This window comes from Alternaria arbusti, assembly GCF_024043155.1.
Source record: "Alternaria arbusti strain BMP 1465 chromosome Unknown scaffold_4, whole genome shotgun sequence".
Taxonomy (NCBI): Eukaryota; Fungi; Ascomycota; class Dothideomycetes; order Pleosporales; family Pleosporaceae; genus Alternaria; species Alternaria arbusti.
Window position 1 is genome coordinate 2,443,799 of NW_026249944.1, and position 25,646 is coordinate 2,469,444.

General features: G+C 53.6%; 8 protein-coding genes and 1 non-coding gene across 9 annotated transcripts; 5 read left to right on the plus strand and 4 right to left on the minus strand.

The window, feature by feature from the left end:
- Positions 1-491: 491 nt before the first annotated feature.
- Positions 492-2,178, plus strand: J4E86_004461 (uncharacterized protein; the record flags this gene model as incomplete). The annotated part of the gene is made up of 2 exons (XM_051445000.1): positions 492-847; positions 912-2,178. The coding sequence occupies 2 exons, from the start codon at positions 492-494 to the stop codon at positions 2,176-2,178; spliced, it is 1,623 nt and encodes a 540-aa protein (XP_051304625.1).
- A 1,367-nt stretch (positions 2,179-3,545) lies between these two features.
- J4E86_004462 (uncharacterized protein) lies at positions 3,546-4,184 on the plus strand (the record flags this gene model as incomplete). The annotated part of the gene is made up of 1 exon (XM_051445001.1): positions 3,546-4,184. One exon carries the CDS (start codon positions 3,546-3,548, stop codon positions 4,182-4,184), a length of 639 nt encoding a protein of 212 aa, XP_051304626.1.
- A 2,892-nt stretch (positions 4,185-7,076) lies between these two features.
- J4E86_004463 (uncharacterized protein) lies at positions 7,077-8,556 on the minus strand (the record flags this gene model as incomplete). Its single annotated transcript, XM_051445002.1, has 2 exons — positions 7,077-8,190; positions 8,330-8,556. 2 exons carry the CDS (start codon positions 8,554-8,556, stop codon positions 7,077-7,079), a joined length of 1,341 nt encoding a protein of 446 aa, XP_051304627.1.
- Positions 8,557-14,888: 6,332 nt separating this feature from the next.
- J4E86_004464 (uncharacterized protein) lies at positions 14,889-15,921 on the plus strand (the record flags this gene model as incomplete). Its single annotated transcript, XM_051445003.1, has 2 exons — positions 14,889-14,920; positions 15,036-15,921. 2 exons carry the CDS (start codon positions 14,889-14,891, stop codon positions 15,919-15,921), a joined length of 918 nt encoding a protein of 305 aa, XP_051304628.1.
- Positions 15,922-16,975: 1,054 nt separating this feature from the next.
- J4E86_004465 (uncharacterized protein) lies at positions 16,976-17,389 on the plus strand (the record flags this gene model as incomplete). Its single annotated transcript, XM_051445004.1, has 2 exons — positions 16,976-17,142; positions 17,245-17,389. The coding sequence occupies 2 exons, from the start codon at positions 16,976-16,978 to the stop codon at positions 17,387-17,389; spliced, it is 312 nt and encodes a 103-aa protein (XP_051304629.1).
- Positions 17,390-18,615: 1,226 nt separating this feature from the next.
- On the minus strand, positions 18,616-19,760 carry RRP36 (rRNA biogenesis protein rrp36; the record flags this gene model as incomplete). The annotated part of the gene is made up of 3 exons (XM_051445005.1): positions 18,616-18,758; positions 18,814-19,528; positions 19,581-19,760. The coding sequence occupies 3 exons, from the start codon at positions 19,758-19,760 to the stop codon at positions 18,616-18,618; spliced, it is 1,038 nt and encodes a 345-aa protein (XP_051304630.1).
- A 438-nt stretch (positions 19,761-20,198) lies between these two features.
- On the plus strand, positions 20,199-21,950 carry J4E86_004467 (uncharacterized protein; the record flags this gene model as incomplete). The annotated part of the gene is made up of 1 exon (XM_051445006.1): positions 20,199-21,950. One exon carries the CDS (start codon positions 20,199-20,201, stop codon positions 21,948-21,950), a length of 1,752 nt encoding a protein of 583 aa, XP_051304631.1.
- A 372-nt stretch (positions 21,951-22,322) lies between these two features.
- On the minus strand, positions 22,323-22,396 carry J4E86_004468. Its single transcript has one exon. It is a non-coding gene; the product is annotated as a tRNA-Ile (tRNA).
- Positions 22,397-23,051: 655 nt separating this feature from the next.
- J4E86_004469 (uncharacterized protein) lies at positions 23,052-25,342 on the minus strand (the record flags this gene model as incomplete). The annotated part of the gene is made up of 2 exons (XM_051445007.1): positions 23,052-24,650; positions 24,698-25,342. 2 exons carry the CDS (start codon positions 25,340-25,342, stop codon positions 23,052-23,054), a joined length of 2,244 nt encoding a protein of 747 aa, XP_051304632.1.
- Between the last annotated feature and the right edge of the window lie 304 nt (positions 25,343-25,646).

Below are 25,646 nucleotides of genomic sequence, written 5' to 3' on the forward strand. Positions count from 1 at the left end.
CTTCCAGGCAACTTTCTTTTTGCCATTTTCTTTTCGCCCATTCTTTACCACTCCGAGCTCGCGGTGAAGACACAGCTACGGGCAGCAGCCATTTATTTTTGCAAATCTACACGTGATAGACACCTAAAAGACTATGGCTAGGCGGCCACTCCCCCGGCACCGTGCTTACGCTTGGAGCGCGCTCCTGGGCGTCAAGCCCTTTCACATTGGGATAGTGAAAACCACAACACCGCTCTCACGGTGATATCGCATTACCGAGCCTTGGCATTACACTTGGTCTCTCAACCGCCCTCACTGTTTCTCACGATTGCGTTCTTTCGATAGCCCAAAACATCGCGGACACCTCGCGGTCCACCCAGGTTAACGGCGCCCACCGACACCTTGACCAAGGCATAATCTAAACACCCTGGAGCCTACATCGACGCTGGAGACTCAGATCTACTTTTCCAATCGCAGTGTAGTCTGCAGACCTGGTTAGGCTCATACGAGACATGGCGACAGATCACATTGGCCGACTGCCCGCGGAGCTGAAATGCGCAGTCGTGCGCTATCTGTTCCTCAAGGATCGGCAAGCAGTCTCGCTCATAAACAGGGATTGGGCCGTCGTCGCGATGCCCATCATGTGGGAAACTTTTACCACGGACCTACTCGTCAAGACTGGCCCGGGCTCACGAAATGTGCGCGGTTTAGCATCCCCCTCCTCGAACATCGTCAAGCACGTCCGCAAGATCAACCTCCTCGACCGACCAAACGCGTTCAAAGAAGCAGACCAACTGCCACAATTACTCGCTGCTATCTCTCGCGGACAACTATGTGGCTTCAAGAGCGGAAGTGGGGTACCTATCAGGTAAGTTCTGACTGTACGAAGTGCATGTGAGACATATACTGACTTCGTACCTCTACCTCTGCAGTACGCTCGAGCTCCTACTGCAGATACACCCGAAACTCGAACATTTTATCATCCCTGGTACCCAGATGTCGCAGATATTACAATCGCCCTGGACTGGTTCATCCTTATCAAGCCTCACCCATATGGAAGTCTCTATAAATACGCTCACCCCACGAGAGTTTCGGAAGCTATGGGTGCGATGTCCTAAGCTGACGCATATCCATATGATGCAGAGTGAACCTGTCACGTCGACGTCAATCAGCTTGCAAGAAGGCCATTTCGGGGTCGATACGACATCTGCAGTCCCACAAGGTGGATCAGACACGACGCAGTCGGACAAGGTCAACCTTCAACTAAGCAGCCTTCATATCGGTGCTCTCATCCTCCCTGCGACTTTTGGCACCATGTTCCAGCGGATAGACATTATTGCCCTCACCGAGCTCGTCCTTGTTGATACCGGACGCGTCGCTGAGCTGCTGGAAGCTATGTGCTCTGAATTCCAGAAGCGAGAACCCTCTCTAAGGAAGCTGCGGCTTCTCAGAACGCATGAGGTCTCGTCGAATGACATCCTGCTACAGCTACGGTTGTTCTTACTCTCTTTCCATGGACTGCGCCAGCTACACTTCCAGTGCGGTAATTGCGTCAAGATCGATGTCGATGGCATCATCAACCACGGGGAGACACTCACGGACCTACTCATTGTCAACGGAGGTACCCACCGGCAAGACGCCACCAGATGTATGAGCGCAGAAGATATGCGGAAGATCGCTATCGCATGTCCAAGCCTAGAGCAACTATGCCTCAACCTATACGAGATCGACCCAGATACTCCAGAAGGAGACTTCCTCAGCCAGAAAACATCCGTACTTTCAGCATCAACCGAGTTCGAGAGGGCTTTGAGCGCTATTGCCAGCAAGAAAAGCCTGCGGCTACTACGCTTGACAAACCCGCTTAACTACCGCAAAGCTTACCACCGCCAAGGAGAGTTCATGCGCTTCTTCCGCCGATCTCTTGAGAGCGGAGAGCAGCGCTACGCGTTCCAAGCCCGAGCGGACAGCATCGTACGATATATGGGTGACCGTGGCTCGAACATCAGACTTCTCGCATTCTCCCCCATGGAGTCGCTGACGAAGGCTGCCACAGCGGACAAGAACGGCCATGTCTGGCCCCGCTATTTCTACTCCTGCGAGCGGATGAAGGGAAATCGAGGTACGGAGGTCTCAATCACGAGGGCGGTGAGGGACTGGAAGGCAGAGATGCCGGAGGCTACTATACTAAACGAGGGATGAGTTCGATCATCCTGGAGCCTACATTGGCCTTGGGTCGACTATTTTGCATGTTTTCATCTCAGTGCAAGGTGCAGATCTGTTCAGGATTTTCCGGGTATGAGGCGATGCAGCGACGAGCTTGCGCATACGCATGCAGTGTACAGTAGTCGTGAGAGACGATCCAAGTCAAACACCTTCGCAATGTCAAATGCGCTAGAATGCATCACGATAGCTATCAGAAACATTGCGCGTCAGTGTATTCCATTCGCCTCTTCTGATCTGTGGCTGCAGGTGGCGTTGCCTGTTGCCTGATGCCTGGAGTGAAACTGGTCTAGCGTAATGCATAAAGGCAAGTACAACTGCGTAATCCCCAGATGAACATCCCGCCTGCCTGTCCATATTCCCCCACCACCCCGCCACTCGCATTATGGCAAACCTCCTTGCACTACCAGCAGAGATATTGCGCACGGTTTTGATACACGCCGTCAATGTCAGAGGTCTCAAGCGAGGGTTACGATTGAGGCTGGTGAACAGTATGCAACAGCAATTAACGCGCAGCCGTAATGCCGCCTGCTAATTCTTCGGCAGAGGAGTTCTCTCAACAAGTGAAGGATGCGCTCCAAGAATCCGAGCTACTGGACGACGTACATGGATATCGCTTTGGCTTCTCCCACTCGCCCGAGTTTGTCGCCTTTTGGCAGACATTCCTCACCAACAAGATCATAGGGAAGAAATGGGCCCATGTGGAGATATGCGAACGCATATATCGCGCAGCCGAGCGTCTTCGCCGGATTAGCCATCCCCAGGAAACTAACAAGAAAACACTGCACACGATCTTGCGACAATATATCCATGCCTTCTGTTGCAATCCAGTGCGCATATTGTCGAGAGCACGTTCTAAAGACCGAATTCAGTGTCGAATGTACGATCAAGCATGCCTTCTGGAGATGGCCATACTCAACGACTGTCCAGAAGGAGTAAATTCTCTACTCAATGACCCCATCTTGGACGAGATCATATCGCACTGTCTCACTCCCTGGTCGAATCCGTGCGGAACGCGTGAAAATGGACGATTTACAATAGACTGTAAACAGGACCTTGCCTCTCTTGCCGCTGAGAACGGGAACACGGCGCTACTCGAAAAGGTTTTCCTGCATCCGAGTTTCAAACAACAGTCAATATATCATCGACATGAAGCCGTTGAGGCTGCATTGAGAGGGGGCCATTTAGACGTAGTGAGGTTCATCATGGAGCCGCGTTGGGACTTGCCCGGAAAGGGGCCATATCGCACTCACAGTTTGAATGAGCATATACTGGTGTCCGGGGTCTTCAAGAGTCCATCGGCCGATTTCGTCACTCAGCTCCTTGGCCTGATAGCCTCTCGTCCGATGAAAACCCATGGTATCAAAGCCGTATATCCTGGACACGACACACTCTTATGTCTCGTCGCACGGAAGAGCCCGCAAAGAGTCGATATAGCAGAGCGACTTGTCGAGCAAGGAGCTTTACTTAAACAGAAGGCGCATGTCAAGAGACGAGGAGCTGAAGCCTCCTACACTGGTTCTGACAGTCTGCTTGAACAAGCCATCAAAGGTGGCAACGAGGAAATCCTTCGCCTGCTTCTGAACCGTGGTGCGGATGCCAGGGTCCTTGACAACGATGGTTTGGAAGTAGCTGTAAAACGAGGGCGTCTGGATATAGTGCGCATGTTGGTAGAGAACGGTATGCGTGTCACACCGCGGCTCCCATCGAGTGGTCGCAAGGAGCACTGGAGGTGGACAGAAGACAGGCTGATGGCGCACGCCGTGCTTACGGAGAACGAGGCACTGTGCCGATACCTGGTCGAACGTGGAGCTATCGTCAATGAACATGCCTTGTGGGCGGCTGCCGATGCATCGCTGGTATCAATGGTTCGATTTCTGGTCGACGTTGGGGCCGAGATCAATGAGCAGATGATCGAACGCGCGAAACGTTATAGTCATCCGAACGTTGCTGCCATACTGCAAGCCCATCACAACAGCACCTAAAGTCATCAACCTCCTTCCAGAAGCGCCTTCTTCCGCTTCCACCTCCACCCACATCTCGCACGCCCGTGCCTCCGGCAAATCAACCGACCAAGCGAGAAACCGAAAAACGCACGCCCACCCCAGGAAACTTCCGCGTGCCAAAGGACCTACATCGGGCGCCGAACCCTGCTGGCGATTCAAAATTCAATAGCCCATCAACAAGACCGTCAAGACGCGTCGCGCGCACAGAAGTCCCTGCACAGCTTGTCAACTCAAAAGATTTCTCAACACGGAACTTTGGCGAAGAAAGCTATCGAACAATATTTGATTTGCGCAGGGCGGTGAGAAGAGAGAAGAGGTCATCAAGCGCGCAATGCCCATGCCGATGCGCATATGTAATCGTCAGATCTGACATGTTAGCACCGACCGTGTCCGAGTTGAGGGACTGGGAAACCGCTGCTGAGATACGTGCTGTCAGCGAGATTCGAGAAGACAGACGGACGTGGGGACATCCTGGTTTGTCTGATGAGCCGCATGGTCCTGGTAAGAAAGTGGTGATTGAGGTCACGAGGCCCGATGTAGATTTGACAATACGACGTATCCCTCCTTCTGTGGCGCTCGACCCTTGAACGCGCCTTTTCACCTAGCCAACGTACGTGACGGTGACGTTTTCCATCGCGCATCACGCGCTAGATGGCGGGATAGACGTTTACTACCGCGGTGGTCTGTTACGGCTGTTGTTTTGACGAAGGCTAACGGACCATACACGCGGGTATCTCCAATCCAACAACATTTCCCGCCTTTCCTTCCCATCTCCCATAGCACATCACCCACTCACCCTCCCATCACCCTTCTCATCTCCCACCCCCTCCCACCCCATCCCATGCAATACCTTCATAATCATCCCCCATCTCCTTAGCATTGAGCCCGTTCCGCTTTACGCCCACCTCCGAAGCTAAGAGGCGGCTGTTTCATGATTATCCCTGACCAGCACACACACGCACTAGCAGAAAGAACAGACCCATGATGGTCCCTGCGTCAAATTGATCAATTGAAACTGACTCACGTACTAACGACGTTTGTTTCGAAACTAGCTAGGGTGCTGCGACAGGCTGTAGCGAGTGAAGAGTGGGGAATTCGAGTGATGGGTGCTAGGTGCTGGGATAAATTGGTAGCTTGGTAAGCTTGGTACTTGGATGTCAATGGATGATGATGCGGTGATGGAGGGAGAGGAGAGAGGAGAGGGGAGAGGTATCCTTGGGTTGATCATAGAAAAATTGCGATACGATGGTGGATGGTTGTCGTGCGTGAGTATTCGCCCGAGATGTTGTTGTCAAGGACGGTGCGTAACTGGACTATTGCTTTCAAGATCATCACCGCAATGCGTCGTTCTCGCATGAGATGGATGTTCTGTCCATGCTGCCTGTCCTCCACATCCCGAATCACCCTCATCACCAAGACACTCAAGATCACCAACTTTACATCTATCACATCTACATATCACACCTGCCAACCCCCCGAAGTCCCTCCGTCTCCTACCCTGTTCCACCTGTCTATCATGGATTGATGCGATTTGCCCGCCAAACGCGGTCGGTCATGGTAGTCTCGTGACAACTGCCAACCCGCTGTATGCTCATCAATCTGTTACATAGACCCGGCGTAGGGCTGCATATTCCGATCTCAAGTAGATCTACGATTTTCGCGCTCGTACAGGCATGTTGATACAAGAAATAGTGGGGAGAGACAGAGATCAACAACATCCGCGGAGGAGACAAGGTCTACGATGACGAAATGATAAACATGATGGACAGGAGAAGTCGTGGGTATGGTGAATATCGCAATCACTTTATTTTGAGATGCGCACGTCATTGCTATTGTCGCGTGTGTTGAGTGGAGAACAGGGGGCATGATTAGCATTGCATACATACGTGTAGTCTCACGTGTGCGGTGTGAGGTTGAATCCGGTGGTCTTGGTATACCGGGGGGCTAGACTGTCTCGGTGCCTTTTCTGCGCATTCGTTGTCTGAGGTACATGTATGAAGCACACCGACTTGCAAGACTAGGAAATACGATGTGTTGTCGTCCAATGGAATTTCCGCAGTCTAGTTAAGTGGAACTAAGGTATTGTCGCGTGTCACCAATCAACGCATGCAACCACGTAGTCACGGCACCGAAACCATCATAGTTTGTAAAATCGGTGCAAAAATTGAACATTCTTATTGTGGCAGCTAGGGTAAAGTGCGTCACTGTGCGTGAGCGCTACTCCGATTTAACTGTTGTCCTGCCTCTCTGTCCGCCGATCCACTAGACATTTGCGCGTGCTTAACAGAATTAACACACAATTCTCAACAAATCGAAAAAGGTATTTCCTCCACATTCGGGATATGCCAAAACAAGAACCAAAAAAAGATCCACCGCCTCAAAAAGGAGTCTCGGTTTCAGTGGCGAAGTAGAAAGAGAGAGAGAAAAAAGGAAAGGAAGAAAAGTGAGAATGGTCATGAGACATGGTGTGTTTCAAGACGGCCTCAGCCACGTATAGCAAAACAGTTGCTTTGCCGAAAATGCCCATCATCCTTGAACTCATATGAACATAATCTCTCCAGAATAGACTCAAACTCGAGGTTTGAGAAAATGGTAAAAGGAAACAACATATGGAAATGGCGGTGCGTGCGTGTGTCTGGGTATAACCCTGCGGGTCTGAAATTAGACCGCTGGCGCTTTTTACAAAGACGTATTGAAATCAAACATTGCGAATACGAAGGGGTAATAAGTTGCGGCGTTGAAAGCGAACCTGCATGGCTGAAGAATAATAGTGGTAAAGCGAGAGTGATGTTGCGCCGTAAAGATGAGAATAAGTTGCAAGTTTGTCGCTGAAATAGTAATTATCGAGATCAAAGCCGAGGCCGGGTATCATCATGAGTGAAATAGATCCCAAGCTCTTGCGCACAGTCCAATGAATTCTTCCTTCTTCTTGAGTTGAGTTTCTGGTGAGTCCCGTCCGGCTCCGAAGGGGCCGAGACGAGGTTGTTGGCGACCCAGCGGCGGGGTACCGTTGTCTTGTTCGTATTCGTCGCGGCCGCGTCTCCGTGAACTGCCACTGCGGTGCAGATCAGGCCGCGATGGGTAGGCTGATTGTCCGGTCTTGGGCATTGGTGACGGGGGTGTTGGGGGCTGGTGGCCGCCGTAGTGGACTAGACGGGGCAGGAGATCTTCGCGGCCCCCGGATAGTTGTTGAACAGCCTCCTCTGCGGACTTGTACTCGCGGGGCCTTGAGGTTGGGGGCGGCTGTGTAAATTGTGGGGGCGGAAAGCTCGGTGAGGGCATTGGGGGCTGCACGTTGGAATGCGATGAGTGTCCGGGGCTGCCATGGTGGTAGGGGTTGCGCGCTGTTCCGAGGGGCTCAGGAAAGACGTCTGAGATGGGCGGTAACCGGTTGCTGGTCTGCTGTGCGGGGACGTGGTGGATGTGTGATGATTGCGACAGGTTGGATGGGCCATTGGCCAGCTGTCGCGAGGGAGGTGCGTTGCCGCGAAGACCCGTGAAGGTTTGGTTTATCGGCGCCGACTGGATTACACGGTCGCTCGAGAAAGTCTCATGCGAGGGAGGCGCGATGGAGAGACCCGGTGGTGGCCCCTTCCGGCGGGAGGTGGAAGGAGTCTTGATTGTGCGTCCAAAGGCACCAATCTCGGTGTTCCTGGTGTCTTCCATCTGGGGTGGTCCGCCCTTGCCGCCCTTCTGACGCGCTTCGATGATCTGCCTTTGACGCTCTCTTACATCCAAGCTCCTTTGCAGCTGCTCGCGCATGCCGGGGTCCTGGGTGTGGAAGCCGGGCGAGAGGCAGGCCATGCCGACATCGTGCAGGTTGGCGCTGCCCTGGCCCGAGGGCCGAGCGGTGAGGGCACCGGAGGAGTGCACGATGTTGTGGTTGGCTAGGTTGAGGCGCTGGGGGCGGTGCCGGGTGGTGGCAGGCATGTCTGGCGACGTGGGCTCCTTCTTGACGACGATCTTGGGGGCTGGGCCGCGAGACCTGCGAGAGGAGGGACGGTTAGACATGAGGGACATGATGTCTCTGTGGGGAGGGGACATGGAGGTGGAGGTGGGAGAGGAGGCCGAAGGAGGACGGCATGACGAGGAAGAAGATCTTGAGGAAAGACTAAACGACGTACGAAAAAGGTGAGGGCTTGGTCTCGGCTCTGTGGTGTGCACCTGGACTGGAGGAGGTAGGTGAAGCATCCTGAGGTGGCAGCTGAGAGCGAGACTTGGGCGTCACTTGGTGGGGAGAGAGAGTCGAGGGCGCGATGGGAGCATATGTCCTCGAGGAGCCGACGCCGTCAGTGGGCGCCGGTGCCGCATGCTGGGCAGGGGCCGGGGGATTGGCGACAACGGTGGTCATGGTCGCGTGTGGGCGTCCGTGGGTTGCGGTGGGAGGGGCAGATAGATTGTAGGAGGGTGAGGTGGCAGGGTCTTGTAGGAAGTCCGCTACACGAAGCGTCGAGGGCTGCGGGCAGCCTGGGCGGGTTAGAGGCTGGTGCAACACTAAGCGGGCGCAGCCGGGGGGATGGGCGGGCGCGCGTTATGCACTGGGGCGGAGAGGCAGAAATAATTCGACGTAGGAGCAGCGCGCGCAGTCGACAAGAGAAGCAACAGCACAGCGCGCTCTTTTGGGGCGCGGGTGTGGAGGGGATAAAAATGGCCCGCACAGACTCGTGTTTGCACAGGGAGCCTTGGGTACAGCGGCTGGCATGCAGTAGACGACGTGCCTCCAGACGCCAGCCGGGGGGCGGTTGGCGTGGGCCGCCCTATCGCGAGCCTCGATGCCAGGCCCTCCATGCGCTGCAGCAGTTGGGGACGCCTAGGGCGAGCAGATGGTCGCGTCGTCTGCGGGAGCTCGCTGCACCAGACACACGCCACCCACCAACCCACTGTTTCGCATCCGCGGCCTGCCATCCATGGCGCCCACTGTTAAAATCTGCGCTGCTAACCTGCGACCGTCGTTTCTGCGCCAATATTTCCTCCATTCACCTCAATCATCTCGTGCGCACTATTATGCGCAGGCTTCGAGGCTGACTACTCCACCGCGCCGTCCCAGCTGCCCGTAACCCTCACCCACCACGACTGGCCAACACCAAATATTGGCAATGGGCCTGTAACGCGCTGCATGGCGCCCCCAGCCAATCGCACCCCCGCCAGCGCATGCCTGCCGACCGGCCCTGGACGAGCCTTCGACTTGTTTCACGCCGGCGCATCAGCGGTTTGACCACGCTCAAAGCAGCTGCCATCGACACGGACTGGAAAAGGATTAATTGGCCAGGAACATCGTTCATGGCCTCGCGTTTCAGCGAGGCCAACTCTCCAATAGCGCTAGCCGATGTTTGTTTCTCACAATCTCGCCCCCTCGCCGTGTCGGGGCTGCCCTTAGTCATTCACCCACAACCAGGGTCTGGCGTCGGCATCTCTCACACGTGGCCGGCAACGTTCGCCCGGTCCTGGGATTGAGCGCTCCTTGCCTGTCACACGTCCTCTGCATCCTGGCCTCTCCTGGCTCCAAATGCGCCTTCCTCACCACGGCCTGTCGCTCCTTCCTTCTTGACTCATCTCTCACAAAGAGCCCACTCACCAGAGCCGCAACTCTGAAACATACACTCTCCGTTGCCACAGCTCCCACGCCCACCACCGGAGTCACATCCTACAAAGTATTCTCCGACCGTTGCGCAGAAACTGCCTCAATGCCGTGTCTATCTAGACCCTCGATTCTGCCGCTATCCTCCAGCCATGCTTCGGCTAGCACTGTCCGTCGCGTTTCGTCGCCGACCACCACATTCCCGTGAAATGCCAATCATTTCTTTGTTCTCCATCACGGCAAGACCCTGATATATCGCCAAGTGCATTACACATGCTCATCTCATCAGTGACACTCTTTCCTCTCGCTACTGTCCGCTCCGCTCAGCCGCCGGTCTTTCTGAATTCTTCCACATCCCCAGTCGATAGGTCGATCAGGTACCGACTCGACACCCCTCCAGGATAATTTCCAGCAGTCCATCCGCATCCGGTAATCACACCATCGCTTCTCCAATATGGAACCAGTGGGGCTTAACACCTGCTGCATCCAACCGAGCGACCGGGATAGGGCTGTCTGTCGCACTCCGTCCAATCAAGCAAAGGATCGCCCAAGGCTCTATTTTGGGCAGTGATCGTATTACCTCTAGCCATGCTGCACTCTAGCACGCGTGCCATTACCCTGCCCTTGGGAATGAGCAATTACTGCCATCTGTTGGGACAAGTCTCACATAAACGCTCTTGGCACCCTGTCCAGAGGTACTTGATTCACGCTCGGGAATGAAGCCGACGCTTTATTCTTGTGGCGCAGAGCAGTGAACAGGTCGAGTGAAGTGACAGTACCTTCGGCAAATGACATGCTTGACGGCCCGCACACAACGTGTACAGCCTGCAAACTGCATGCGGCACAGAAACCTTGCCAACGCACCTGCGCCCCTTGCTATTTCTCTCATCACAATGCCCGACTACGCTGCCCCAGATGCAGCCCGCACGACAATACCCGTGTGCGACCTTCTTCGCTGGGTAATTGCGTCACGCAGATCTGCCGTCCCACGTTTCCACTTCACGTTCACGCACCCGCTTCAAGCCGAATGCACCCGTTGCGGCGAGCATCTGTCGTTGTACCAATACTTGGTCGGCTTCCGTAGTCGTACCGAGGTGGACAGCGCCATGCAGTTGGACGGATTGGGATCGAACCGGAGGAACATCGCCGTGTGGGTGGCTTGTCAGATGGATGTTTGATCTGCGGCGTAGATCATGTTCTGTCGTGCGCCTTGAACAAAAGCAACGTCGACGAGGCTTGCCACTGAGTCACCGCCAGTGACTCACTATCACAATGGCGATCAGGGTCTTTGGCGTTCGCCAGAGTCTATTCCCAACTGGCTGTTTCATCGGAGGCAGATCGCGCGAGAACTTAGATCACCCTTTTGATGCCTACGCGCGCACGAACGACAAGACTTCGGAGATTTTGCTTCGAACGGTTATTGTGCGACGGTAACATGTCACTACGCTGTCTGCAGTGCTACTACCACCCAGCATTGTAGGTATCCTCCGAATGGACGTGTCGATGATACACAGCAGATCGGCTGCAGGATCGCCCTCGTCATAGTGTTGGCTCTACGTACGCACTCCGCTCACAACATGGACGCTCCGGTGGAACGAGCATCGCGGGCGAGAAGACTACACGAACGCAACTCCCAAAGCGGCACCGAATGGCCGACCCGAAGACCTTGGACTCACCCAACGAACCGTTCAGGAGAAGGCGGGACACGGCACTCGGGAGATCACCGCGCAAGCGACCGCTCAACAGGTGCCGTAGCGGTGTTGTCGTCATTGTTCACTTGGGGGCTGACTGTCCAGTTAGCGTATGCGTAGTTCACTCCGCTTCGTATCACTGCGTATATCCATCTCGACACCGTGCGACGGACGCTAGTCCATCCCCTTCGGAGTTGCGCGTCTTCAAGACGGCTGTGGTAATGCTACGACATGCTTCGAAGAGGATACTCGTTTCGCGTGTTAAAAGCGTCACTGTGTCGCGTCGTAATTTCCAACACGATGCCGAGTGTATCAAGATCCTCTCTGTGTGACTTAAAATTAGACCGGTTCAGCAGTGTAGGGATGGTGGACATCCGAGCACAGAGAAATGAAGGTATCCGCGAAATTCCCCATAGTGACGAGTCTAAGGTAAAGACACTTCGGAACATAAGCTATCACCCTCAGTCGTAGATTTCTCGCACCCTGTCAGTGTATGATTACTACTCACTGCCCTAACAGAAGAGAATGAACACCAAATTTCGGACATTACTCCGCTGTCTAGTTCGAAAAGCTAACAAGGAGGACTTCACGATATTAAGGGCTGATACCATGGAATTCTGTAACAGAGCATTACACTCCAAGCGCACTGTGTAGCCTCTTCAGGTATCAAGTACCTACTACTAATAAACTAAGGACCGGGTCAGAACGTTAGTGAATAAGGTGAAGCGGGTAGACCAAGTGTACACATCATTTTCGACCGAGAGGAACCTGCTCTTTACTTTAAGTTATCTTGGTCGACGATAACAACGAAAGAAGACTAAGATGCACTTGATGTACGAAGAGGAAACGCCTCGTCGTTGAGATCTGCACTACATGGTTCGGCGAGGGACAAGAGGTCTTTTGATGCAGTGCAGGATACCACTCTATTCGCTAGCAACTAGCCTTTTCATTGTTCTGGCCTCCTGGACCTTCTTGTCAGCATTCATTCCAGATTTGCAAATACGAATAAACTCCTTGTGTCCATTCTGTTCGGCACCTATGACCGCGTAAAGCGGAGGTTGCAAGATAGTAACAATATAGATTGTGATATCAGCTTCAATCCATGTGCTCCTCAACCAACTTTCCCCGCGACATCCCGACAGCGCACATTCTCTCACCTCGTCAATAGCTTATTCAACCTCCTCAAGCAACAGGCCCACGACCCATGGCTCGGATCCGACACCAGCAATCGACGGCTCTCGACAAACTGCCTCATGTGGTGATTGCGCCACCTAACGGAGATATCCTTCGGATCCGAAGCCAGAGCTCGGACAAACTACGCAGAAGGTGACCGCCCTTGATGTCTGCTCAAAGCTACGTTGCACGGCTTTCAAATTACTGGAGGAGGAAGAGGGAATTGTGGCACCGGTGTGGAATGGGGGTGTCGCATGTTGTGTTGTATTGGTAGGTTAAGATCGGTCATGATGTCTCCTTGTGAAAATTAGACGATTCCGGGTCGAGATCTAGAAAGTCCTTTCGTAGCAATATTAAATATTGTTAAACGTGACGATAAAGGACGGAGACAGCGGAAGGGCTGTTATTCCATGGATTTGATTCGTGTAGAAGCTATGCTACTCTGCGTCTATTCAAGCCCGCTCTGACCTCAAAATCTGAGTTGTGGAAGCTATACAAAGCTCTAGAAACGGTAAAGTTAAAAAACTTATAGTACGAAGGCTGAATTTGTCACACCTTGATACTCGCTAGGCACTGCGCATGCTACAACGAGGACGACGGTGACTGTGTTAATCTGCTAGTAAATTCACATTGATTCACCCTTATCTTGCTACTCTGTAAGTTTAAGTATAAAAGGTGGTAATAACAAACGGGGCTGGTACGCTCGAAGCAGTGATGTGGTAAGGGATGGCGGGTGTGCCCAGGTGGTCTCGCAAGTCTCTTACTTCGGCTTTGACGGCCAGGCATAAGGCTTGATTGTCCGTAAATGAGGGTTTCTTTCTTTTCCCTTTTCTTCACGATACGAGCAATGTTGAGGTTTCGAAGAACGAGGCTGGTGTTGTGCGCATTGTGCGGAAGTAACGGGGGGGTTGGTGCACACTACCTTTTGCGCATCGCGAGTACGATGTCAGTAGATTGTTTTTTGAACACTCCAAGCTCTAAAGAGAGTAACAGCACGCGATGTCAAGTGCGACCCGCATTAGCACAATGCGGGGTGCTGGCATGTTCCTGGCTGTTGATAGGTAGGCATCGGCGACCAGGCTGCGACGGGGCGGCTCGAGCAGTGCTCAGCCAAGGAAGGAAATCAAGAGGTTGGGATCTAGGCGATGAGTTGGCATTCGCGGTGTGGTTTGAAGTTGAAACTAATTGAGTAGTTTTGTGAGACTTCGCGACTACGATGTCGAAATTGATGGGGGACTGCCTGCCAGGGTGCAGGAAAAGCACCCCATGAGTGCGCAGAGACCGGCGCAGCGGTGAGGCTGGAGTATCACAAGTTCTTGCAAAAGAAAAAAGCACCATAGTTGCCCTGCGTCGAGCACATCGTTTCGTGATTGGAGCGCATTCCGTCCTCGTCTGGATGCGGACGGGCAATCTGAAGGAGATGACCAGCGCAGGATCGCGCAAAACCCCAAATCTCCAGTGACTGGCTGAGAAGCCATCGAAGACAAGAAATAGCCCGTCCCAAAGAACAGACAGAACTACTGTTCACCAATCTATTGCCTACCTGGGCCAGAACACGCCTGGCAGCCCGCATCTCCACAAGTCAAACGTCACACTTACCCAATCCCCGTACCCCTACGCATGCCATCCCTCTAAATCACGCACACCCAGCCCCCCCTTTCCCAACACAGCGCGTATCGCACACATGCATCATCCAAAAGCGAAATGACATGCAACGCCAATGCCGTCCCAAAACCTGCATTGGCAGTGGATGGATGAAAATGCGCATTAAGTTGTTCTCGATCTCGTCGATGCCTGGCTAGCGGGTAAAACTAAGCGGGGATGCAAATGTGCGACGGGGCGGGAGAAAACAAGAACAGGGGTACGGGTCAAGGAAGCGTGCCGCCTGGCGCAGCAGACGTGCATCATACCCGTCTCTTTTTGGACGACTGGTCGCGACGGAAAAAGAAGCTACGTCATACGGGGCTGGGACAAGGCCACCTCGCGCAGGTTTGGGAATGGGTCTTAAAGTTGGCACTGCCACATCTTCTTTGTCCTGCATTACTTCTACCCTTTTGCCATCTACGCTGCATCTAATACCATCTACCACTTTACTAATTCCTACGGTATTTCGACGTTGGGACGTTGAAACTTTATTCGCTTGAGGCTCTCGCGCATCGTCACCCGACGGGAACACGGATAATCGATCGTCAACGGTCGCTGATCATCTCATCACATCACCGAGATAGAACCGCAGAAGTCATGTCTGGCGTACAGGAAAAACAGCTCCATGAGTACGTTATTTCGGCATCTAATACGCCGCGACGCGCATCGTCGCGTTCGCGATGAGATGGGATTGCGCGTCTGCATTACCAAGCCTTGCGTAACGAACTAACACACCAACCACAGGCTCCTCTCCCGCTCCATGGTCGACATCTACGTCGGCTCCGAGAACACGCACTGGATCCTGCACGAGAAACTGCTGTGCTACCACTCGCCCTTCTTCCGCAAGATCTTCTACTCCAAAGCCAACTCAGCGTCGCGCACGCAATCCTTCGGGCTCCCGGACGAAGAAGATGCGCCCTTCAAGACCTTCGTCGGCTGGCTCTACAGCTCCTCCCTGCCCGTCCCGCGCGAGGAAGCCGACCTAGGCGTCTGCTTCGACCTGTACCTGATGGCCGAGAAGTTCGAGATACCCGGCCTCGTCGCCGACGTCCTGCAGGTCGTCCGCGAATGGTACAAGTACAGCGACAGCTACCCCGGTCTGCGTCGCGTGCAGTACATCTACGCAAACACCGAGGAGGGCAGTCCCATGCGCCACATGCTCGTCCACGCTGTCGCGCGCATGATGGTTATCGAGAAGGGTATCCCTGCGCACTGGGACAAGGCACTGCGTAAGAACGGACAGCTTGCCGTCGACATCATCAAGGCGATCCAGGACTGGCGTCTTGAAGAGGAGGTTGTGCCTGATGCGCGCGAGGAGCCGGCTGAGGCTGAGGACCTTGTCGATGTGGAGCAGGAGACTGCGAAGTTGGATGAGGAGGCTGAGCAGGAGATCGATGATGATGTCAGGGCTGAGCGCGCGGAGGAGGCAGATGACTCTGAGGATACCGTCGTCGAGAGCCCGACTAATGAGAGCAAACGCCCGCAGCCTAAGTCGAAGCAGAGTGGCAAGGACGTTGGACAGGACTTGAAGAGCAAGGATAATGGTCTTGTCAAGGACTTTAAGAAGTTCAGCCTCAAGGAGATGCCGAATGAGATGACCAATGCCGACTACGGTACTCTTCGCGCGTAGGCTGGGCCGTCTTGTCTTTCGCCACTTACCTTCACATTTGGATTCAATTTGCATGATTTCTGCTCTGTAGGGGGGGAATATATATCCGGCGTTTGGGATCTGGGGTTTTCGGGACATTTCCATCTTTCTCTTCTTTCTTGGTAACTTTCACTTCGAAAAAGAGAGAATAATGTCTTAGTAGCCTTTAGGGATTAGGGTTTTCTGTAGTTGAAAGTTTGCAATTGTAACATCATTACCTTCATCATCTTCGAATGCCTATCCACTGTACACATAAGTCCACTGTTGACACCAGAAATTGATATTAAACTAAATCTACGGTGAAGTTTACACATAGAAAATATAACGGGAACTATACATCCCTCATCCCATAATAGTCTCGCCAGATGGTCTTCTAACAAATAACGCTCTCGGCGCATTCCCGTTGGAACATGTAGTTACCGCATTCACACAAATACCACCACCACCTCTGCAGCACGTATTTACAACACACAGCTGATTGGTCGCACAGTCTTCATTGACCTTGCACTGGGGACTGTTGCAGGAAGTAGATCCCGGCACACACAGACCGCCACCTCCAGCGACGGAACCGCAGATGCATCCCGAACCGCAGTAGACATACTTGGTGCAGGAAGAGGGGGCACAATTTGGGTTCGTGCACAGCCCACGAGCGCAACCGCCACTTGCGCAGACATTACCACACGCGCCGCAGTTGTTAGGATCGGTTTGGAAGTCTGGTCCTGCTGTAGTGGTGGCCGTTGCAACAACCGTCATAGTCGGGGTCAAAGTTTCCGTCGCAGCAATCTCCTGTGTCGCTGTCGTGGTCACAGTGATGACAGTTTCGGTGAAGGCGGTAGAAGTCGAGATGCTACTTTCGGTGGCGGTGCTGCTGACGACTACAGTAACGGTATGGGTTGCGAGAGAGAGGCATTCGCAGGCTTTAGTGACTTGCGCGCATTCGTATTGCTGAAGGCTTTCTGGGGCGGTTGGGCAGAGTGTTGGGGGTGGGAGGATGGGTGTGGGTGTAGATGATGGTTCGATGGAGCTGGAAGGTACGATGGCAGAGGACTCTGGTGTGCTGGAAGGTGCGATGGAAGAAGACTCTGTGGTGCTGGAAGGTGCCGTGGAAGAAGCCTCGACAGAGCTGAGGGTAATTGTAGAAGATGTCTCCATAGCGATTGAAGTCGCTGCGACCGATGACTCCACGATGCTTGAGAGAGTTGAGTAAGCCGGCTCTATCGCGCTCGAGTACGTGTACGACGCCTGCAATGCAGTTGAGTAGGCCAAATGCGATGCTTGCACTGTTCTCAGCGTTTGCGACGATAGTGCCTCTACCGCACTGGAGGGCTTCACGACCGGCAAGCTCGCTGTGCTCGAGCATTTCGTCGATGTAGATGAAGGAGTCGCAGTAGTTGAAGGCTTCTTGCTTTTAGTGCATGATGTGCTGGTGGAACTGAGCGTCGGCACATAATCGCGTTTGACGGGTGCTTCGGCTGTCACAGTTACCATCGTTGCTGTCGCTGGGCATAGCTGTACTTCGGTAGTCCTAGGCATGTTAGGGTGTGTAGATGCGGCATCCACGTGAGGTGACTTACGTGGTGATGGTTACTAAGACTGCATCGGCTGTCAAGGTGGTAGTGCCAGTGACTGTAGTCTCGTCGGTGTTTGTGAAAGTTTCCGTGAGTGCAGCTGTCTCAAGGGTGTCTGTAGTTGAAATGACAGTTGATGTGCTTATTGCGCTAGAAGTGACGGTGACGGTCGGGATGGCCAGGAGCGACGAACAGAATTCCGCAGCTGTCGGCACCGCTCGCAGCTCATCGACAAGAGGCGAAATGAGTTGACACCCCGAATCTTTGACGTCAGTGAGTCCGGGAATCTCTTCTTGAGCTGAGCTGGCAATTGCCAAAGAGAGAAGGAGGGAGGTGATGGATGTGCGCATCTTGATGAAGTTTTCCGATTCTGGGCCGACTGTGGACGTTTGTTCCTGCCACTGGAGAAGAAGATGACTTGAGTGAATTTTAAACTAGAAGACCGCGACAGCATATATACAACTCCAAGAGGTTTACCCACAGAGCCATCTTCGTGGCGCTCGAGATGGCTGAGCTGAAGCAGGGCCAGACGAGGTCATTCGGGCATTCCGACGGCGACTTTGCTTCCATTGCTGCCACTTGCAAGTCTCCATTGACCACAGAAGCGAAATGGCTTTCGATCTAAACCCGCGAAAGTGTAAGCTCCCTACTGGATTGCCAAGTTGTGGATAGAAACTTGACTCGAATAGGTCTATTCGCAATGGAAACGCTGCAATGCTTGATCAGATAACCCAAAAAACTCTAGCACATCTACAAAAGACACGCAGGGACTTCGTGGCGTATCGAATGGACAATGCGTCACGATGGAATGGGTTGGTGTGAGGCTTGAGGTGTACCTGACTAGTGCAGATCTGGGGAAAGCTTCATCTAGGCCGCCCTAGATCTCCATCCCCTGTCTGTGCTTGACTGCGGACAACGCGATGGTTGACGCCGCATCTTACGATAATCGGATCGTGCACTCATCAATTACTCGTGACATGATGGAAAGTCACTGTCCAAGAGAATGAATATAAAGAAGACGATAGCAGAGTTGTCAGATCGTTGAAGAAGGGGTATCTTTGATTGCAGGCGACGAAGGTTGAAAGTATTCGAAAATTGCCCGTACAGGCTATTGAGCAGTACGGCGCTCGTCGGGCATGTTCTTCCGTTCTTTCGCCGTGACCTTCTTGCGACGGCGTTCGATGACCTTTTCGCGCTGCTTCGATTTCATGTTCTGGAAGCGGTCGACCAATGCAATCTTCTTTTGCTCGGCTGGAACATAATGTCAGTACATGCATGTTGAGACGAGGGAACTGAGTGGACCTACACTTCTTCAAGAAGAAAGGCTGCTTGCCCTCCTTGACAAGCTCCTTCTCCCTCTTCTTGTGCTCCCGTGTCACCTCCTGTAGCTTGTCCTTGTTCTCGCGGGCCTTTTGTTGCGACTCCATAGAGAGTAGCTTCTTCTTCAGCTGCTCCTGCTCGACCGGGTTCTTCGTCTTCTTTATAGTCTGGCGCAGTTCGGAAATCTCAGACTTTCGGTAGTCGTTGAGGAAATCGTAACGCTTTTTGACCACAAACTCATCCGGCTGGGGTCCTGAGGCATTGTCGAACCGGGGGTCACGGAAGACTGGCTTCTTCACATCGACTACATTCCGCTTACGTGACACCGCACGCTTGCTCGACTGGACAGCGGGTGCGTGTTTGCTCGAGCGCGCTTTTGGAGCTGCGTCGGAGTCGGAGTCTCCATCCTCGTCGGCTTCCTGAGTGTCTCGTTTGCTCTCACTTTTGCTCTTGCTCTTCTTGTCCGTCTTGGCTTTCTTGCTGGGCTGTGCACCGTTCGCAAGCTTTTCAGCCTTGATCTGCCGTAACCGCTCCCTCAACGCTTCCAGCTTGTCCTCTTGCGATTTAGATGTGTCGTCGCCTCGTTTTCGCTTTCGGTCTGCGGGTTGTTGTTTTGAAATGGCGTCTTGTGCTTTGGCTAGTGCTCCAAAAGAGACTTTGCTCATTTGCGCTTTTACTTGGTCATCGTCGGAGGCGTCTGACTTGGTGATGTTAGCGGCATGCGCTGGCAGAGTAGAAGTCTTGGAGGCTTACCATATCCTCGTCTCCTGATTCTCTATCCTCCTCGCCATCTGAACTAATCACGTTACCGCCCTCATCTGCCTCGATTACAGACGCAGAAGAGGATCGGTCGGTGACCTCGTAGTAGCTCTCGGCGTCTGAGCTGTCTTCGGCTGCGCGCAGAGTGCGATCCAACTTGCTTGCGAGCACCATCGTAAAGCCTAGATTTGAGGATGTCGCCGTGAAAGCGCTTGTTGAGGGTGTATTGGTATCGGGTTCCTGTCGCGTTCTTCTTCGCCGCGGTCTACCAACATTTTTGTGGACCCCACCTGCCGGGGGTTTGATTCGCCGACAGGGCCGACAGACAGGCAACTGCGCCCAAATTTCGAGTGCGCCTTCCACCGTTGGGCTTCATGCTGCGTGCTCTCCGTCTTCACCTCACCAGGCTTTTCACCGCTCACCTCTCCCGTCCCGCCGAGCGTCTGTCGCTATCGCACGTGCTCCATGGCCGCAGTCGCATCAGCTCGGTACAGCATCCCCCACTGCGCTCCAGTCGCAACTTCCTCCACTAACACCGACAACTTCAAGACCAAGACAGGTCGAGACAGCACTCCTCACGGGCGCCCGCTCTTTGCCTCCGCAAGCGCCAGCATGAACGAGTCATGGAATCCGAATGCGATGCCCTTCCGCCCGGGCGGCTTTGACCGTCGCGAGCAGAGCTTTGGCGCCTTCGAGAACCAGCTTCCACCACCACCCCCTCCTCAGTTCCAGGGACCACCACCAGGACCATACGGGCCGCCGAATGGCTTCTTCAACCAGAACTTTGCGCCGCCTCCGCCGCCGCCCCAGCAGCCCCCGCACATGTTCAGCAACCAGCACCATGACTTCGCAATTCACCAGCAAGCCATGGCATACCACCACTGGATGGTGCAGAACGGCCACCCGCATCACCCACCGCCGCCGCCTCCTTTCCCGCTAGGTCCAGAGGCCTTTGCGGGGCGCCCACCTTCACACATGCCGCCTCATGGCCAGCCGCCGTTTGGTGGGCCGCCATTTGGCCAGCAACCATACGGACATCAGGCGCATCACGGTGGGCCCCCGCCTATGCCTCACCAGCAAAACCAGATGTACCCGAACCGCCCGCCCTACCATATGATGCAACAGCAGGCCAATTTCCCGCATGGAGCGAGGAACGAGGACATACAGTATGCTTTCGATGCCTTGTTGAAGGGTTTAAAGTCAAAGAGCCGCACCGCTAATACTCAGAACAGGGCACCAACTCCTCCAGGCAAGAAGTCAAAGTCTGGGCTTACTGCCAACGGGCAAGCTAAGCAGAAAGAGTATGGTACCCTCCACCGCATTGCTTCGTTTGAAGCCAAGTGCTCTCGAATTAACAAACCTCACAGTACTCCCAAAGCACCCAAGGCACCCAAAGCGGCCGGCGAAAAGAAGGGACGCTATGGTGATGAAAAGATCATGCTCCCTGCGCCGCAGCCTACGCAAGAGTATCTGGACCAGGCCGCTGCGGAGCCTACCACCAACGAGACACCGGGCCAAATGCTGGTAATTTTGGATCTCAACGGCACGGTGCTCTTCCGCCCCAATAAAAACGCCAAGACTATGATCGAGCGCCCATACCTGAAGCCTTTCCTGCGCTACCTCTTTGAGAACTTCAAGGTCATGGTGTGGTCGAGCGCGAGGCCAGACAACGTCAAGTCTCTAGTCAGCCAAGCATTGGACAACGATCTACGGTCGAAGCTCGTTGCTCAATGGGCCCGCGACAGTTTTGGACTCTCGCCGACAAACTATCAGCAGAACGTACAGGTATACAAGAACCTGAAGCTTGTGTGGAGTCGAAGTCAGATCCAGTCTTTCCATCCAGATTATGAGGCCGGCAGTCGCTTCGGCCAGCACAACACAGTGCTGATTGACGACTCTTCGCTCAAGGCGAGTGCGCAGCCGCACAACCTCCTAGAGATCCCCGAGTTCTGCGCTACGCCAGAGCAAATGCAAGGGGATGTGCTCCGAGAGGTAGCAGGTTACTTGGAGGCATTGAGAAGGCAAGCAGATGTATCGCAATTCATCAAGAAGGTTCCGTTCACTGCCGGCGGAGGCTGGACGTTCGACTGGCCTGACGCGGATGCTGGCGGTGGCGAGATGACCAGCAAGGTGTCTGCGGGTAATGCTCCTACTCCGAGTAAGAAGAAGAACAAGAAGAAGCAGGCCAACGCCGCAGCAGCTGCAGCAAGTAGAACTAACACTCCTTTGTCACAGACAATTGATACCCTCGCAGCCGTGTCGCTAGCCGCACCTGCGCAACAGCAACATCAGCAACAGCAGCAGCAGCAAGCGCAGTTGATGCAACAACAACAGCAAATGCAGCCCCAACAGCAGCAGGCGTAAAAGCAATTTCATTTCGACAGATAGAGAGGGAAGGAAGTACACATGTACAACTTTTTACGCGAAGGCGCGGTTTGCCGACTGGGTGCAGGTGATTGCATAGGTAGCTTGGATTTAGCGGATGTCTTCTCTATGTACTAAAAGTATGCGATATGACGGCCGATCATAATGTACAGCTTCGAGCTGGAAACTTCTATACCAACATGACTAAATGTATTCACATTGTCCTCTCGCGTCGGGTAGTGACTTCCCTACCATCTCACACCAGCAAAAAGACAGAACAACTTGCCAAATTCTCGCGACTCTTGCTACTAGACTTTGAATACTCTTTTGGACATAGTTTTCTCGCAAAAAGGCAAAAAGAACAGCTGTGAATGGTCACTACGAGGGTCGAACTCGCGACCTTGGCGTTATTAGCACCACGCTCTAACCAACTGAGCTAAGCGACCGGTTTTTCTTGTTGTTCGATGAAGAAACAGCAAACAAGATATATTATATTCACAGTATATCTGCGGGAAAAGGCGAGCTCATGTTGAGCACTCACTCCTCCTCGGACTGGTGAGCGAGATATCATGGTAAGGGTCCTTCCTTCCAATGTGGATTGAAGCCAGAGGTGCGGGGCAAGGCGGGGCACTCGTCCTGGATATGGCAGAGGGAAGTCACCACCCGACGCGAGGGGAGATCTGAGCATGACTTGTCCAGGGATTAATGGGGACAGGCTAGGAGGCTACGTTGCCTTGGGATATGGTATAATTTTGGGGGTTGGATTTATCTATGCTGCACGCCTGTTTGGGGTTTTATTGTACAGGTGATATTACAAACAAGGCAGAAGTCTACATTACCTTGGATAGGTGCAAAGCTCTGGTTCTCACACTGATGTAGGCTACACGCCTGCGTACTGATTTACTTGTGCGAGGTAGAGTGACACATGCGCGAAGCAACAACATGAACGGTTACTAGTGACTCCCGACTGCATTTCAGACAATACTGTCATAGTAGCTCCCTGTGTGCTCTTCGAGACAATTCGCGGTTGCCTGCATACGTTCATTGTTCATGTATACCGTACTATCATCCCGACATGATATGATGCCTCCTAGGCCGTTCCTACACCTTAGGTACCGCATCCCCCACACTCCCCATATCCATACTCAGCGCATCTCTACACGCGCCACCCTCACATACCATGACACCCTCACTCGCCTTATCCATGCTCTTGACAAGCGCGTTCCGCTGACTTAGCCACTCACCCATACCCTTACCCACTCTGCTAACGGTACCCAGACCAGCCGGTCGCTCCCGATACCTCTGCAGCCACTCATCCACCCTTTGACCTTCACCCGTGATAACGCTATGCCTGATACCGAGTTTACCAACAACGACCGCATCCATCATACTCGGGAAAAGGAAGGGGTGTTGCATAATCTCCGCCTCGAAAGCAGACGCCGTATCCCGTGCTTTTCTGGTATACTCCTCGTCTTCTAGCAGCGCACCCAGACGGTCCAGGTTCTGCGCTGACACGCCATTTGTGCCTGGTTCGGCGTTATCCATGCCATCTTTCAGCCGCATGATGAGGTCCTGTTGGTTTTCAGGCGTGGAGAAGAATCCGAGGTGTTGTTTGTCCCAAAACATCTTTAGTTGTGTTTGTTGGAGGTCGTCGGCCCATTGGAGGTAGCTGTCGTTGAAGGTGGCTTCGTAGAGGGAGATTAGGCCGGAGATCAGGTAGGCGTAGTCGTCGGCGAAACCGGGGGCGTCGCCGCGGCCTTCGCGGTAGACGCGGATGAGGGTTTTGGTGGAGGGGTTGTAGAGCTCTTTTTGCAGGAAGGCGGCTGCTTTTTCGGCGGCGGCTAGGTACTGTTTTGAGCGTGTGGGATCTTGTGATGATAGGGCGGCGGATGTTCGTGCGAGGGCGCCGATGGCGAGACCGTTCCAGGATACTACGATCTTGTCGTCTAGCCCTGGCCGTGGGCGCTCCTTGTTGCGGTGCTCGAGCAGTTTTTGCCGGCCCTCGGTTAGTATTTTGCTGACCTCATCCTCTGACAGGCCAAACTGTTTTGATAGGTCTGCTGGTGTTGCGGTGATGGCTAGTACGTTCTGGTTGATCAGCTCATCATGCGCATCGTGTTCGGGCTCGACATTGCCCTCATCCTTGACATTGTAGTATCTCGCAAGAATCTCTGCGTCTCTGTCGCCTAGTATATCCTGGAACTCCTTCAGTGTCCATACGTAGAAGGCACCCTCTCGCTTCTCCTTGTCGTTTGGCCGGTATAACGAGTCGGCATCCTCTGACGAGAAGAAGCCTCCACTCTCAGCGTGCATCGGCGGGCTGGTAAGATACGTCGCGATGTCGTGGACCGCGGACAGGTGTTCAGGACTCTTGGTCATGAGATATGCGTCCAGGTATACGGGTAGGAGTTGCGTCTGATCGTACAACATCTTCTCGAAATGCGGTAGGCTCCAATCCTTCGTGACAGAGTATCGCGCAAAGCCGTTTCCGATTTGATCGTGTATGCCCCCCTTGTTCATCGCGTCTAAAGTTGCCAGTACCATGTCTTTCGCATGTGTGCAGTCCTTTGCCCCGAGCACTTCTCTGACCGCATTTGGATATTCGGATAGCTTAAGGAGGAATTGGAGGTTCGAAGGTGTTGGGAACTTGGGTGCGCTGCCAAAGCCTGCGTGCTTTGCATCGTATCGCTTTTTGAAGTGCTGTGACCAGTTAGTGACTGGGTTCATACCAAACGCTGCTAATTCACCTCAAATGCTTCATCCAGAAGGTCTAGGTCAAGACCTTCATGAGCTGCGCCATCTTTCCTGCTGATGTTTCCGTCCTCCGCAAAGTCTCGCAGTTGCGCTGTAATTTCCTTCGCCGATTCCAGACACCTCTGTCGCTGATCCCTCCACACATCGCGAATCTTCTTGAGTATGCCAACAAAGCCAATGTGCTCTCCCATCGCCATTGTGGACCCTGGACCGGGCCAGTACGTTCCTCCGAATATCGGTTCCAGATCTGGTGTGATGAAAGCGTTCAGCGGCCATCCTCCCGAGCCTGTTGTTGCCTGAACATAGTTCATGTATATGCGATCAACATCCGGACGCTCTTCGCGATCGATCTTTATGGGTATGAAGTTCTCGTTCAGCAGCTTCGCGACCTCTTCATTCTCGAATGACTCGCGCTCCATGACGTGACACCAATGACAAGCAGCATAGCCTATGCTGATGAAGATCAGCCTGTTCGACTTCTTCGCCAGCTCAATCGCCTCTGGTCCCCACATCTGCCATGCGACCGGGTTGTTCATGTGGCCCCGAACATAGGGGCTTCGGCTCTCATTGAGGCGGTTCTTGAGCTTCAAGTCGTCGCCTGCGGTGGCGGATCCAGCGGAAGAACTATGCGCGTCCATTCTCAGGATAGATGTACGGAAGTCGCGCTGTTGCGCTCGCGATGTAGATGGTGGGGTCGCAGTAGCTGGAGCTGGTATACGGCGGGCTGGCGCGGTCGCGATGGGGGGTGCGGGCAGATCGACAGGAGCCTCGAAAATTGAATCTCACGGCAGGCATACAGCAAAAAAAGCGTTCTGGTGAAATCTGGTGGCGCGCGGCTCCGAGGCTACTGGACGTTATCAATCATGCGAAGTAGCTCCGCGCCCCTGCCGAATTGCCCCGCATCCCGCCAACGACGTAATCTCTAGAACCCTGAGTGGCTGG